This window comes from Aquarana catesbeiana, linkage group LG05, assembly GCF_042186555.1.
Source record: "Aquarana catesbeiana isolate 2022-GZ linkage group LG05, ASM4218655v1, whole genome shotgun sequence".
NCBI lineage: Eukaryota > Metazoa > Chordata > Amphibia > Anura > Ranidae > Aquarana > Aquarana catesbeiana.
In genome coordinates this window covers 80,601,558-80,617,510 of record NC_133328.1, presented here as the reverse complement: position 1 = coordinate 80,617,510, position 15,953 = coordinate 80,601,558, and the positions used below count along the sequence as shown (strand labels likewise).

Here is a 15,953-nt window from a genome sequence, read left to right as displayed (position 1 = left end):
TATGACTAGTGCGACTTATCATGCGACTTTGGACACACAAAATGTATTTCGATGAAACCCATTCCAGTCTATGCGACTTAAGTTGCAGCAACTTTGAAAAGGTTCCTGCACTACTTTGTGACTTTCTTGCAACTTAAGTACCAGAGTGTAAAGTTGCATCAAAGTAGCACTTGAAATCGCACAACTTTGGCGTTGCACTAGTGGGAACAGAGCCTAAGACCCTCACAAAGAAAGTCGTGGATGCCTGTGAGTCTGGAAATGGATTTTAAAAATTGCCAAATTTTTTTAAGTCAATCATCACTCTAAGGAAAAACAAAGTCTTTTACCTTTTGAAGCTAGGAGTTTTTTCACTTCTCCCAGTCCTCTATGCTGAAGTCCAAGCCTGGGATTCCATTTTGCCTTGGTCTCTCCAAGTCTGCAAACAAGTCCTAATCAAAGTGGGGGGATGCCTGTCAGCATTGCTAGCACCTAATCTGTAAGCATGTCAGATGCTTGGGTGAAAGTTATGGTATCCAGGGACTATAACCCTTTGCTTAGGTGGTGGTCTTTGCCTCCTTTTGAGGCAGTTCTGTATGCTCAATTCCACTCCAAATCACTGTAACTTGACATTATAGCAGTATGGGACGAGAAGACACTATTATTAGACAGTCGCATGCACCTGACACCCAGGACCAGGTTATCTCTGGCTTGGCAGCTCACAAATCCAGCCCTGAAATCGTGGCAATCCTTCCTTCCATTGGTCTGGCAGATTCTCACAATAGGCATCAGTATAGGCAGGCTTGGAATCTGGAGAGTGCTCTCGCTTCACTCGTGGGAGTGGTCTCGCTTCACTCGTGGGAGTGGCCTGTCTTTGCTCGTGGGAGTGGCCTGTCTTTGCTCGTGGGAGTGGCCTGTCTTTGCTCGTGGGAGTGGCCTGTCTTCACTCTGTCGTAGGTTGGGAACCGTGAGGTTTCTCTCCAGGTTCAGGGAACCCCTAGGCATAGGAGAGCATCCCTTAGGTGTCTTTGTGGGATCTATTCAGCCTGATATACGCCTTTCCCTCTGAAACGCCTTCCCCGTCTAATTCACAGAATTGAAACCGAGCATTATGGTGCTACCCAACGCACTGAAATGACACAGGTGGATGTGCTACTCAGGCCTCATCAGACTCTTGGTGGACTTTCTGTGGGCTCTTCCACATCGCTCGTCTGTGCCAAGGAACTGGTTACCACCTTGCTTTATGCTTGCTGGTTTTAATGACATGGCTGTTGAAATTCAGGTCATAAAAGATGGGGCCTATATGATCCCAATATTCTTCTGCTCCTAAAATCTAGGAAAGGTGCCTCTTGCAAGGACTATCCTCGCACCTGAAAGGTGTACTTTGCAGGGTGTAGGCAGGGAATTTTCTTCTTAGGAGGTACAATCAAACGTCTGATTGGACTCTTCTTTCCCCAAGACCACTTGCCTCTCATTCCATGGTGAAAGCCTTTGTTCAGGGTGTTGCTTACATAGTTCTGAGAGTAAAGCTATCTGTGAATCTTGGGGACACCAACCTGGATCTGTTAGCTCTTCAAAAACCAACCCTTAAACCTATCATAGAGATTGCTCTTAACGCTTTCCTTAAAGCCTTGGTGTTTTGTGTTTTTTTTTTTTTGTTTTGTTTTTTTATGCAAGCAGTGAATTTGACATTTTGTCGGCCTCTTGCTATCCTTGTACAGCAGGGCTTAAGTGTGAAAAGAAGCAGTAGCACAAGCAGCCAATCAATTCATGAACTGATGGGAAGAGAAAGCAGAGTGACAGTGAATTGATATTATTACTGTGCTGCTTTTCCTTTCACTTTTGGGTCACAGCCTGATGCAGGTCCAGGATGTCGTGGGCTCAGAGAAAGTTGGTTGAATGATGCAGGCCATCAGACATCTAGTGTCTATAAAATTTCAGCTTGCAAAGCTCTGGAATAATGAAAGGTCTGGTTAAGTGTGTGTGTTAAACACCAAACATTTGTTATGACACAAAGCATTATTTTCAAATTTCAACTTTTTCTGTATAAACTTAGCCCCACTACTTTTCCATCTCCAAAGTTTTCCTTTTGACCAGTGTGGTAGCTGTCAGTCATTGTAAAGAACAAATAGAGAGACTTAGTAAGCAGAAAGAGGTAGGAACCAACTTGAATTTAACAGGCAAATTTAAGATTTGCATGTAACCACAGCTGCAGAAACCTCGGGGTCGAAGACGTGTGGCTCCTCCATTGCACATGCAGATGCATGATTGTATCCTACGGTCTTATCTGGACTGTGAACCTCTGTAAGGCCTGGTTTACGCCTATGCATTTTTTTTAGTGCGTTTTTAGTTTTGCTGAAATGCACTACAGTCCATTTAACATGGTTTACTATAGGTCACGATCACATCTGTTCATTTTATGAAAAAGGCCAGAGACCAGCAGGTTGTGCCTTTGGTTTCATAGACTTCAATGGATCAAAAACTTGTATTGAAAAATGCAAAATGCACCTGGAATATGCATCAACTGCAACCTGCATTGGTGTGAATCAGACCTTACTGACCTGAGCTATTAGGTCATATAGGAACGTTTTGAGATACCTTCTTGTAGATATAAGGTTGCATGAAACCATCATTCTTTCTTCATATGAAGACTGATTTCCCTTCACAACATACCTTTAAAAAAATCTCGGCTGTTTCTGTATCATATCTTTAGTGCAGTTTCCTAAAGATGATCTTTTGACAAGCAAATAAAGATAAAATGGCACTAGACCCCTGCCTAAGGATTTGTATTTTTAATTTTTTTTTTATTAACCCTGGCAGACTGCACAGTAAGGTGCTTGGTCCTCACGTCCACAAAGGCCAGCTTGGTCAAGAAAATACCCACAACCTGCTCATTGAACAATTAATGGTGCCACACAGCCTTGTTTCTGAAAACATTCTTATCAAGACCTCATCATTCTGAACATGCATGCTACCGTTACATTAATTTCTATGGAGAGCCATACTCATGTCGGTCTCCAGTGTTCCTGCAGAGTATGACTTCCCCATAGGAATAAGTGGAGCTGCAGAAGGACATGTGCAAGCTGAAGAAGACCTAGCAAGGATGTTTTTAGAAGAAATGTATTTATTGAAAATGGTGAAACCTCACTGTGTAAGATCTAGGGGAAAAGGAAACTCCAAATTTCACTAATGTCTAGGCAGCTCAGGAGGAGAATAGGCTAAACTTGCCTTATGCAGAAAACAATGAAGTCTTGCTATAACTTCATCTTCTATATCCCTGTGTACTGACTGTTCTGACTTTCACTGTTCACTAGAGGTATCCTCTGCTTATTCATTTTTTACTCTTCATATGCCCAGTCTGAATTAACCAAGTTTTCAACAGGTTTACAATAATTTCAGTAGTTCCTCTTTTTAAAACCATTTTCTTGCTATTCCATTAAACCAGATTTATTTATTAATCATTGACCAGATTGATCCTTTCAACTTGGCATGCATATTATGATTTGAAAATGTACGAAGTGTACTTTTGCATATAAAACTTGTTTCTAGTATGCAAATTAAGTCTACAGTATTCTACAGGAATAAAAAGCATTTTTTAAGGCTTGAGAGAAAAGACAGACAAGTTAATTACTGCAATGTTTCTTTTTTTCTTTTTTTTTCTTCTTTACTCAAATCCTTATTAAAAGCTTCAGTATAGTTTTATTCAGGGCTCAAGGGTCAATTGTAATGTGTGTACTAGTCTGCTTGTGAAAGGGTTAATGGACAGCAGAACGGATTTAGGTGCCATATCATTTTACGAGGAATGTTGCCGCACTCTGAAATTACATTAAGCAACTTTGTCTCATTAATGCAGTATGGTCCGTCCTAATTAGAACCTAATTTGATGTCAATTTAAATTAAGAGGGCTTGCGTAAATTGGGCCTTTGTGACCTGGATAGTGCTAATCTCTAATCAGCAGACTGAATGGAACATGAAATCAAATTCCCGCAGTACCGGGGAAATGACAGAAACAACTGACATTTTAAATTAAAATTACAAAATTCACCGAAATAGATGTTCATGACCCCTGCTAAGGCATGTGTCAGGAAATCAAATGCACTGGAAGGATAAGCTGACAAACCTGAATTAATGTGATGATTTCGGACAGAAAATGTGCCATGGTTTTTTTTCCCCTGCATTCTAAGTAGGCTAAATTTCATCTTGAAACTTTGTGCCTATTTCTCTTTGTGGAAATACAGATCTGATCTTAACATAGATCTGGGGCTGTACATACATAGCTCAGTTTGGGTATTGCTTGTGATAATCGGACCATGTCGGTGTAAGTAAAAATGTAGTACTGTATTTTTTAAGCACAAAACAGAATAACTTTATTATGGGAGCATTGACTTGGCAGATATCTCTGTGGCCAGCCAGATAATGCTCTCTTCAGATCCAGTCCTCAAAAGCATCATCACTACACAGATTCTAATGAAGGTTTTCATTTGATTCCAAAAAAAAGTAAAACTTTCTTTTTAAGGTAGCACAGGAGTCTTAACACATATGCCCCGTACACACGGTCGGACATTGATCGGACATTCCGACAACAAAATCCTAGGATTTTTTCTAACGGATGTTGGCTCAAACTTGTTTTGCATACACACGGTCACACAAAGTTGTCAGAAAATCCAATCGTTCTGAACGCGGTGACGTAAAACACGTATGTCGGGACTCTAAACGGGGCAGTAGCCAATAGCTTTCATCTCTTTATTTATTCTGAGCATGCGTGGCACTTTGTGCATCGGATTTGTGTACACACGATCGGAAATTCCGACAACGGATTTTGTTTTCGGAAAATTTTATAGCCTGCTCTCAAACTTTGTGTGTCGGAAAATTCGATGGAAAATGTGTGATGGAGCCTACACACGGTCTGAATTTCCGACAACAAGGTCCTATCGCACATTTTCCGTCGGAAAATCCGACCGTGTGTACGGGGCAATAGAGATCACTAGAGCTGGCCAGACATGGGCACATCGTAGCTGGAGTGGTCTTCACAAGGACTGGACAATCCAGTGACTTTTAGCACATAACGATGTTTAGTGCTGGTACAGACTACCATATCATTCAGGGGACAATAGAGGGAATTCCATAACATACAGCGGTTAAAATAAGTATTGAACACGTCACCATTTTTCTAGGTAAATATACTTCTAAAGGTGCTATTGGCTATTTTCAGCACATGTTGGTAACAACCCAAGCAATCCATACATACAAAGAAACATACAAAGAAACCAAAACAAAGTTCAGGAATTAAATTTTGTGTATTAAAATGGAATGACACAGGGAAAAAGTATTGAACACGCTAACTGAAATGTATTTAATACTTAGTACAAAATCCTTTGTTGGTAATGACAGCTTCAAGATGCCTCCTGTATGGAGAAACTAGTCGCATGCATTGCTCAGGTGTGATTTTGCCCCATTCTTCCACACAGTCTTCAAATCTTGAAGATTCCGTGGGCTACTTCTATCAACTCTGATCTTTAGTTCTTTCCATAGATTTTCTATTGGATTAAAGTCAGGTGATTAGCTGGGCCATTCTAGCAGCTTTATTTTCTTTCTTTGAAACCAATTGAGAGTTTCCTGGGCTTTGTGTTTGGGATCATTGTCTTGCTGAAATGTCCACCCTCGATTCATCTTCATCATCCTGGTAGATGGCAGCTGATTTTTATCAAGAATGTCTTGGTACATTTTTACATGCATCCTTCCTTCAATGATATGAAGTTTGCCAGTACTGTATGCTGAAAAGCAGCCCCACACCATGATATTCCCACCTCCAAACTTCACGGTTGGTATGTTTTTTTTAGGGTGATGTGCAGTGCCATTTGACCTCCAAACATGGTGTGTATTATGGCAGGGCTCACAATTTCAAGTTCCGAGCTACTAGCCAGGCCTTAAGGGTTACCCGCCACCAGTTGCCCCACCCAATCCCTACCCTGCCCTGCCCCTAAACACGCCCTCATAAATTATCTCATGAAATGACACCTAAGAGCCCTTTCACACTGGGGCGGGGGCGGCGTCGGCGGTAAAACGCCACTATTATTAGCGGCGTTTTAGCGTCGGTATGCGGCCGCTAGCGGGGCGGTTTTACCCCCCGCTAGCTGCCGAGTAAGGGTTAAATACCACCGCAAAGCGCCTCTGCAGAGGCGCTTTGCCGGCGGTATAGCCGCGCCGTCCCATTGATTTCAATGGGCAGGAGCGGTAAAGGAGCAGCATACACACTCCTTCACCGCTCCGAAGATGCTGCTGGCAGGACTTTTTTTACCGTCCTGCCAGCACATCGCTCCAGTGTGAAAGCAGCGGCACTTTCAGGTCGGTTTGCAGGCGCTATTATTAGCGCAATAGCGCCTGCAAACTGCCCCAGTGTGAAAGGGCTCTAAATGTTTTATGCAGAATTAAGTTACAAAAATAAATATTAACAACAACTTTATCAGTGTTTATCAATGCAGCCTCACCTGTGCCCAACAATGCAGCCTCACCTGTGCCCAACAATGCAGCCTCACCTGTGCCCAACAATGCATTCTCACCTGTGCCCAACAGTGCAGCCTCACCTGTGCCCAACAGTGCAGCCTCACCTGTGCCCAACAGTGCAGCCTCACCTGTGCCCAACAGTGCAGCCTCACCTGTGCCCAACAGTGCAGCCTCACCTGTGCCCAACAGTGCAGCCTCACCTGTGCCCAACAGTGCAGCCTCACCTGTGCCCAACAGTGCAGCCTCACCTGTGCCCAACAGTGCAGCCTCACCTGTGCCCATCAGTGCAGCCTACCTGTGCCCATCAGTGCAGCCTACCTGTGCCCATCAGTGCAGCCTACCTGTGCCCATCAGTGCAGCCTACCTGTGCCCATCAGTGCAGCCTACCTGTGCCCATCAGTGCAGCCTACCTGTGCCCATCAGTGCAGCCTACCTGTGTCCATCAATGCAGCCTCACCTGTGCAGGGGAAGAGAGGAGAGGAAGAGGATTGCCAGCCAGATCATCAGAGAGTGGGGAACATCGCTGTTACAGCTTTCATTTCAATTGCCGTGTGTTTTCGCCGTCACCTAAAGCCCCGCCTCCTGGCCCAGGTACTTTGATATACGTCACACATCCCGGCATTTGACGGGGTGATCTGTCTATCAAAGTACCCGGGCCAGGAGGCGGGGCTGTATGTGACGGCGTGCTATATCACTCCAAATACCCACGTCTCGCTGCACCGTCCTGTGTCAGTATCTCTGCTTAGGATAGTGTCCAGCTCACACCTTGCCGCCTACGAAAGTCCACGGGCTGCTGTCCCGAGAGACGTCTCGTGCGTGATGATGCCACGCTACAGAGGTCAGTCGTTGTACACAGGTGCACTTTAAGGGTGTAGTATCCATGCTTTACTGAATAGAAGGGAACAAAAATATTTTGCTACATACTAACCTATTACTAATGTGTGTGTTTTTTTTTTTTTCTCTTGTAAGCACTGTGACCTCTGCTGTATTTACCGTGGGGGACAATGTGGTGTCAGGAAGTGATGACCGTACAGTAAAAGTCTGGGATTTAAAGAACATGAGATCACCCATTGCTACTATTCGTACAGACTCTGCTGTAAACAGGTACAAGGAACATGTTTTTATTAAATTATATGCAGCATGCAAGTGTATTTTTTGTATTTTGCAAAGATTGTATTTGATTAAATAGAACAACATTTGGCATAGCTCTTTCGTGTGATTTATTTGTGGTTGCTGGATGTTTTTTTGATGAACATGCAAAGTATTTTCTCCCTGCTGCACGCTCCACACACGTATATCACTGTTTTCATCCCTACCTGTTAAAGAATACAGCAAGGAAGCAAAAAATTGTTCTATATCACTCAGACAGAAAATGTCAAGTCTTTTAAGAAGGAAAAGTCCTTAGAACATGCCTTTACCTTCTTAACAAACTCTGTTCTTAAGACACAATCCGACAGCCCAGGAGAAGAAGCCTCTTGTATTACCGAGGATCACAGCTCTGCATGTACAAACTCAGCCCACACTTCTTTATGGACTTCAATAGAATGTGACTGAACAGAAGAAAAGCAGCAGCCTTGTACACAGTTCATGCTTTTACATTTCTCTTTCTCTCCATCTCTAGGGAGGTATAGGTGTGTTTTTATATATATATATATATATATATATATATATATATATATATATATATATATATATATATATATATATATACACACACACACACACACACACACACACACACACACACACACACACACACACACACACACACACACACACACACACACACACATATATATATATACATACACACACACACACACATATATATATATATATATATATATATACACACACACATATATATATATACATACATATATATACACAGAATTTTCGGGTTGCCCCCAGAAAAGTAATTGAGGGGAAATCTTCAGATGGGGACACTAGTTCTGGTGACCTGGAGAGCCCCAAGGAATTCTCTTAATTTAGAGATTTCCTCTCACTTCCTGTTTGGCTAAGGGACAGGAAGTGAAGGTATTTCCGCAATGGGACACAGAGGGCAAAAAATAATCTCACAGGGGTTGTAACCCTCCCTTACTCTATCCAAAATAAAAAAAAAAAAAACGTTTTGCCAATAGTTCTACTTTAATTCACCAGTTACAAGTAAAAAATAGCATACGTTGAAATCCATGGTAATTTTTTTTTTTTTTTAATTTTTAGAAAAAAAATATGTAATATGCAATACGCTAATAATAATCTTCTTCCCAGTCTCTCAGTATGTGTACTCTCAGGAGTACTTCTGTTTAATTAAACTCGGAATCCATGTTTATGAAAATAAAGACAAATGTTACAGCAAGTATTATTATTTAAAACCATAAAGGGCTCCCTTAGAACAATTTCTATGAACTTTAAAATTACTGGATATCAGTAAAAATACATTGAAAGGAAGTTGAAGCCCAAATAAACCCCCTTAATTACTGCAATGCAGTAAGGTTGCATGTTCAGTAATGAATATGCCTCTTTTCTACTTTTTATTTTGCAGCTACGTTACGTTAAGTTACTATCCCAGCATTGGCCCAGTTGACAGCCCAGCTCTATGATTTGATCTCACTGAACACTGCTCCAATTAGCAGCATTGCGCAAAGACCAGGAGTGCATGTTGATTAGAGCCGTGTTCAGTGCGGCATGTCAGACAGCATTAGAGCTTGTGTGTGAGAGCTGTGGTCCGACTCTGCTGTGTGCTGACAGCACAGGGTTTTTAAACCATTGATGTGGCACATAGCTGATAAACGGTAAAAAGTGGCATATTGTCTACATTATATCCAACCCGACTACATTACAGTAATACATTAAGAGGGTTCAGCTGAGCTTTAGGATAAACTGATGCAGCATGGGGTACTTGGAAATCTGGTAATTTTTTATTTATTTTTTTTACAAAGCAGTTTATTTTTTGGCAAAGCAGAAATGGAGCAATTACTTGCTGGTAGGGACAGATGATTGCTCATGGATGCGTTTGTCCCAGGGTGATCATCTGTTCTTAAAGTGATTGTAAAGGAATTTTCTTTTTTCCAAACAACAAACATCTCTATACTTACCTGCTCTGTGCAATAGAATTGCATAGAGTGGCCCTGAACCTCCTCCTCTTGGGTCCCCTACTGGCTCCTCCTCTCTGTCCTGTTCCCCCACAGGAAGGCGCTTCCAATGGGGGCTCTTGTGCATGCTCGTGCCCAAGCCCCGCTGCTGTGTCCATTGCCCCCCCCCCCCCCTCCCTCGTCACTGGTTTTGATGGACAGCACTGGGAGCCAATAGCTCCCGGTGCCCTAGCAAAGCCAGCGAGATGCAGAAGTGAGAGGAGAGCAGAACTGCAGTTGTGCACAGTGCTGGATCGAATAAGGGCTCAGGTAAGTATTAGTGAGGTGAGGGGGGATGCTGATGCCTAAACGTTGTTTATACCTTAATGCAAGGAATTAATTTAGGTAAAAAATGTTTTTAGTAAATAATTGTCACGTCTATCCTATCAAATATGTGATACTCCCTTCCAAGTGAACAAACTTTTTGCCTCAGAAAAGTGTGTAGCTGCCCCTTTAAGTGTATTACCACTTGAACTATTTCCAACCGTGTAAATAAGGTTCAGCGCTATCGCCCTAAAGAATACAAATGAACTTCGAGAAAATGTTTCAAATACAACTTCTTAAATGTCCATAAGAAAAATAAAAAAAAAAATCACACAAAACTAAAATATAAATTAATAAAGTCCCATCCACCAGTGTGAAAAGGTGTTCTTAACACAAATGGATATTTCTCAACTCATTTTAAAAGTGTTTTCCACCACATGTGTCACTCCAATGCACTCACCACACTATCATGACCCTCTAAGTAAAGGTAAGGTCATAAGCGCTTAATCCAGTGGCTCGAATATGCTCTTCAGATAGTAATGCATTCACAGACCTGCTACTTCCCCCAGTAATGATGTTTATAGCTCTTAAGGTAATGCACACCAAAAAAGATAAAAATTCTCAGTGCAGTATTTATTAAGAGAGTAAATCTATCCCCAGAGTTTAAAGTAATGCACTCACATTATAAGGAGCCCAGTTTCTCGGCACCAATGCACTCAGCCACCGCTCTTTTCACGGGAGTCGTGTGCTTTCCAAGGCCCGGAACCACTTCTGTATACATACAATGGATGATGGCAGTGAGTGTCTTTTTATTCTATAGTTACCTGAGCTTGATCCAGCGACGTGCACGAGAGCAGAGACTCGCTTAGCTCTCTCTCCTCATTGGCTCAGACACTGCAGCAGGAGCCATTGTCAATCACATCCATTGAGGAGGGGGTGGGGCCAATCCACACTCTGTATCTTTTTGGATACACACAGCCAGCTCTCGAACAAGCGAGCATGCATGAGTGTCCCCATAGCAAGCGGCTTACTATGGGGACATTCGGCAAGTGGGAGGAGGCTAGAGCACCAGTAAGGGACCCCAGAACTGGAGAATCAGGGCTACTCTGTGCTAAACCATTGAAAAGGTAAGGATAACATGTGGTCACATAGGGCTTGTAGTGGCGGTCCAAACTGCAGGCTTTAGGATCTCCCCACCGACACAGGAGCAGGCGTCTAAATGCACCAATCCAGAATGTAGACAAACCATGGAAAAGACACCACTGAAAACTGACCCGCCAGCATTACCCGGCCATACCCACCTGAAACATTTTGCCCCGCTGGAGGTTGGTAACCGCTAAACGCATCAGGGGAGTGGCCAGAGCAGCATTTAGGTGCAGAAAAAAAATTGTTTTTGTAGCGTTTCTCTATAGCATTTTTCCAGCAGAAAAAAAAAACCCTAAATGCTTCTAAACTCTACTAAAATGCTCCTATCGCTTCTTTTGAGCTTTTTTTTTTTTTTTTTTTTCTTTTCTTAATTTACTGTAAAAACACTAATACGCTAATGCTTCTAAAAGCAGTTGCATAAACTGTTGGCACTATATAAATCCTGTATAATAATAAAATTTAAAAAAAACGACTAAAACGCTAATACAAGCCGACACAAAAACGCTATTATCAGCATTTTTCATCCAGTGTTTTTTGTAGCATTTTTTGAGCTTATAAAAAATGCTAGTGTGCATGGAGCCTAAAAGATCCTGCATAACATACAAGCCTAAAGTATTCACGTTGATGCGCTTATGTGTGTAAAATCTGCAGCAGTGTCCTACTTTTTTTTTTTTTTTTTTTTTTTGTGCAGGGCTAAAGGCATTGCTACATTTTGTTATGTAGAGGCAACTGTGTGTGTATGGGCTCATTGATTATTATTTTAACTGCATACAACACAAAGTTATGCATTGAAATGCAGTTTTTTTTTTTCCTGCCCATACAAATTAGCTTCATGTCTGCCAAGAATGAACATATCTGTTTTGGCAGACTTTCCTGTTACTGTTTTGGTACTTTCATAAAAAGTGAAAGTTTTTTTATTTCAAGTACGGTTCTGTAATCCGTTTTTGTTCTCCAGGAACCCAGCATTGAGTCCTTTATCTTAGCATGTGCCCCATTGTACAAGGAGCAAGAAATACATTATTGCATTGCTTTATCATTTGTATGCATCTCACTGGTTCCAGACAAACTGTAATCACATTTCAGTGCTGCAAGAGGAAGCAACATGGATCCAGTCTGTAGCTTTATATAAATAAAATTTGAATACTCCTCATTCTCCTACAGCCAAGAAATTACAAGTGTGAAATAGGACAAACGAATGAGCTGAGACATTAATGTAATGGAGTACGATTGCTGTTTCTAGGTTTTCCATTTACCACTACTGCTTGACATTTTATGATGGCTCAGCATTTGTTGGAACTTATGTTTTTTGTTGTGCAGATTTTCACAATAAAGTAGCTCTTTAACCACTTGACCTCTGGAAGGTTTTACCCCCTTCACGACCAGGCCATTTTTTGCTCTTCAGCACTGTGCTACTTTGACTGGCAATTGCGTGGTCATGCAACACTGTACACACATTTATATCATTTTTTTTTTCACACGAATAGATCTTTTTTTTGGTGGTATTTGACCACCACTGGGTTTTATATTTTTTATTATATAAATGAAAAAAGACCAAAAATTTGGGGGCAAAAAAAAGATCTTTACCACTTTCTGCTATAAAACATGGGAAAAAAAAAAACAATAAATGTGTAATAATTGATATGTGTGAAAGTTTTATAGTGTCTACAAACTATGGTTTATATTGGAATTTACACAGCTATAGATGCTATACTGTAATGGCAGTGATCAGCAACTAGTCACTCACTGACATCATTGGTGACACTAATACAATGATCATTGACAATACTGTATACTGACACTGTACTAATGACACTGGCTGGGAAGGGGTTAACATCTAGGGGCAATCAAGGGGCTAATTGTGTTCCTAAGTGCAATGTGTGCTGCTTTTACGTTCTGATCTGGCTGTTCCTATACACACAGTGTTCTGTGTGTTTGTACACACAGAACTCTGTGTGTGATTGGACGATCAGCAGGTTTTAGCTGAAATCATTGGCTAAAATCTGCTGCCAAGCGTGTGCTGTGTCCAATCACAGTGTGGATCAGCAGGGGGCGCACACATCCATGACCCAAACCCAAAAGAAGTCCAAGTACATGTACATTCTTTATTGAGAAAGAAATCAAAATTTTAAGCAAAGTACGTTTTCAAGCGACAGGAAAGTGTCCAATCTACCACTTTGCAGTTTCGATGGTGTTCAAGTAATTTAGTGGTAACAAAATATAACATTTATATAAAGTATGGTCATTTGTTTGTGTTATCTCTAGTTTTTTTTTTAATCTCAATTCCTTCTGCTTCGTTTGTCTTCTACTGTACCTGGGCTATAAAATGTATTTTTATGTCATGATTTTACTTTAAATAAACCATCTCCATAATTCTACCTCCATTTTGGTGGGTATGTAACTCACCAAAATGTAGTGAAGCTTCTGTGTTTTTGAGCAGAAAGATCTCACTGATCATTATTTTATCTTTCATCAAATAGTAGTAATGTATATCAATTCAAATAAGATGATATTTAGCAATGACTACTTAGTGCAAGATCTAAATCAGGGGTCTCAAAGTACCGGCCCGCGGGCCATTTGCGGCCCGCGGACCGGTTAAAAATGGCCCGCAGGCAGGGCTGATAAAGGACTAGAGGTCGACCGATATTTGGCCATTAGGTCGATATATAGCACTGGCCGCTGCTCTTCCTTCCTTCTCCACACTCAGCGCTTGATGCTTGTGTGAAACTGACACGTAACAGGAGGAGAGAGACAGAGGGATCTGTCAGATTTGAGGTTGATGTCGGGGGTGGGCGGGACCCGGCCGGGGTGGGCGGGACCCGGCCAATATCAAACACCAGCCAATGGGATCTGGGCGGGCAGCTACGTGTATGTGGCCCGCCCCTTTTCTTAAGCAGCCCAATCATTGGCTGGTGTTTGACAGCTGCTGGCCCCGCCCACCTCGGCCGGGTCCCGCCCACCCCGACATCAACCTCAATTCTGACAGATCCCTCTGTCTCTCTCCTCTGTGCTACGTGTCAGCTTCACACAAGCATCAAGCGCTGAGTGTGGACAGCTCCTTGTCAGTTTCACACACTGTTACACTCCGCTCAGTGTGAAACCTGCCAGTGGCACCTGCCTGTGCCAATCAGTGCCATCTGTCAGTGCCATCTGTCAGTGCCAGTGCCACTGCCAATCAGTGCCACCTGCCAGTGCCAACCAGTCTGCCATTGCCACCTGCCACCTCCAACCAGTACCACCTGCCAGTGCCACCTGCCACCGCCAATCAGTGCCACCACCAACCAGTGCCTGCCAGTGCCACCGCCAACCAGTGCCCCTGCCAATCAAAGCCACCTGCCAGTGCCACCTTCCGCCACCTGCAAGTGCCACGCCAATCAGTGCCACCTGCCAGTGCCAACCAGTGCTTGCCAGTGCCACCTGCCACCACCTGCCAGTGCCACGCCAATCAGTGCCACCTGCCAGTGCCACGCCAATCAGTGCCACCTGCCAGTGCCACGCCAATCAGTGCCACCTGTCAGTGCCAATAGTGCCACCTGCCAGTTCCAAACCAGTGCCACCTGCCAGTTTCAAACCAGTGCCACTTGCCAATGCCTGCCAGTGCCACCTTCCAGTGCCAACCAGTGCCACTGCCAATAAGTGCCACCTGCCAGTGCCATTGCCAATCAGTGCCACCTGCCAGTGCCATCTGTCAGTGCCAATCAGTGCACCCTCCAAACAGTGCAACGTGCCACCTGCCAGTGCCACCTGCCAGTGACAGACAGTGCCACCTGCCAGTGCCACCTGCCTAAGCCAACCAGTGCCATCTGTACTGAGGACATCAAGTGTTTGGTAGAGTGACAGGAGCAAGCAGGGAGGAGTGGAGTGGGTGAGGTTTTTTTTTTTTCAAATCGGCCTAAAATATCGGCCACAAAAATCGTCATCATATATCGGCCATCGGCTTTACCTCTCCATCTCTTCTGTCCTCTCCGCTGCACGCTGCTGCAGCCCAGAGAGAGAACAGAGCTGAGAATGGAGCGGAGGAAGGATCCGCTCATCGATCCGCCCACCTAGGCATTGACGATCGACCAGAGCTCCAAACCAGGGTCCTGCTGCCACCTCAGGGCGGGAGATTGTGTTCTCTGGGTCCCCTGTCACTAGGCCTGTATGGAAGCCAGGAGGAGAGGATTTGGGAGGCAGATGATCCTGACTGCCAGGAGAGGTGAGTGAGCCATCACACTGAGGCAAAGTCCTTAGTGGGGTGACTGGGGTAGAAATTTGTGCAGTGTGGGGGGTATTTTATGCAGTGTGGAGGGTGATTGTGCAGTGTGGGGGGTAATTGTGTAGTGTGGGGGTATTTTATGGAGTGTGGGGGGTATTTTATGGAGTGTGGGGGGTATTTTATGGAGTGTGGGGCTATTTGTGCAGTGTGTGGCTATTTGTGCAGTGTGGGAGGGGTAATGCTGGGTAGTTAATAATGCGTTTGCTGACACCAATGCTGGGTTAATAATGCGCTTACGGACACCAGTGCTGGGTATAGTATAGTATATTATTGCTGGTATAGTTCATTGCTTTTGAAGTTTTAAAAGTTTGCATGCGGCCCCCCATGGGATATGAAAACTTGTCATGTGGCCCTCAGGCAATTTGAGTTTGAGACCCCTGATCTAAATGATCATCTCTGGTAGATACAATGCTCACCTTTCATTTGATAGTAAAGTGGAGCTAAGCTTACCTTTTCTCCAGTGGTCCCCATCCCTCTTCGACATCTTCTCCAGGGCTTTTGAGCAGAAAGATCTCACTGATCATTATTTTATCTTTCACCAAAAAGTAGTAGTAGCAATTCAAATAAGATCTGTTGTTTAGCAATGAGTGTTTAGTGCAAGATGTAAATGATCATCTCTGCTAGAGATATTAATTTATCCTCATTGCCTATGTCCCCTCCACATATTGTTTACT

At 43.2% G+C, this 15,953-nt stretch overlaps 1 protein-coding gene across 4 annotated transcripts in view; it reads left to right on the top strand.

Annotated features, from left to right (window-relative positions):
• The window catches only part of WDR37 (WD repeat domain 37), a 303,743-nt gene that overhangs the window by 278,247 nt on the left and 9,543 nt on the right, over positions 1-15,953 (top strand). For all 4 annotated transcript variants that reach the window (XM_073629902.1, XM_073629901.1, XM_073629900.1 and 1 more), the window contains one exon: positions 7,450-7,584. In XM_073629902.1, the coding sequence (XP_073486003.1) occupies positions 7,450-7,584 (135 nt within the window). The remainder of the gene's footprint in view (positions 1-7,449; positions 7,585-15,953) is intronic.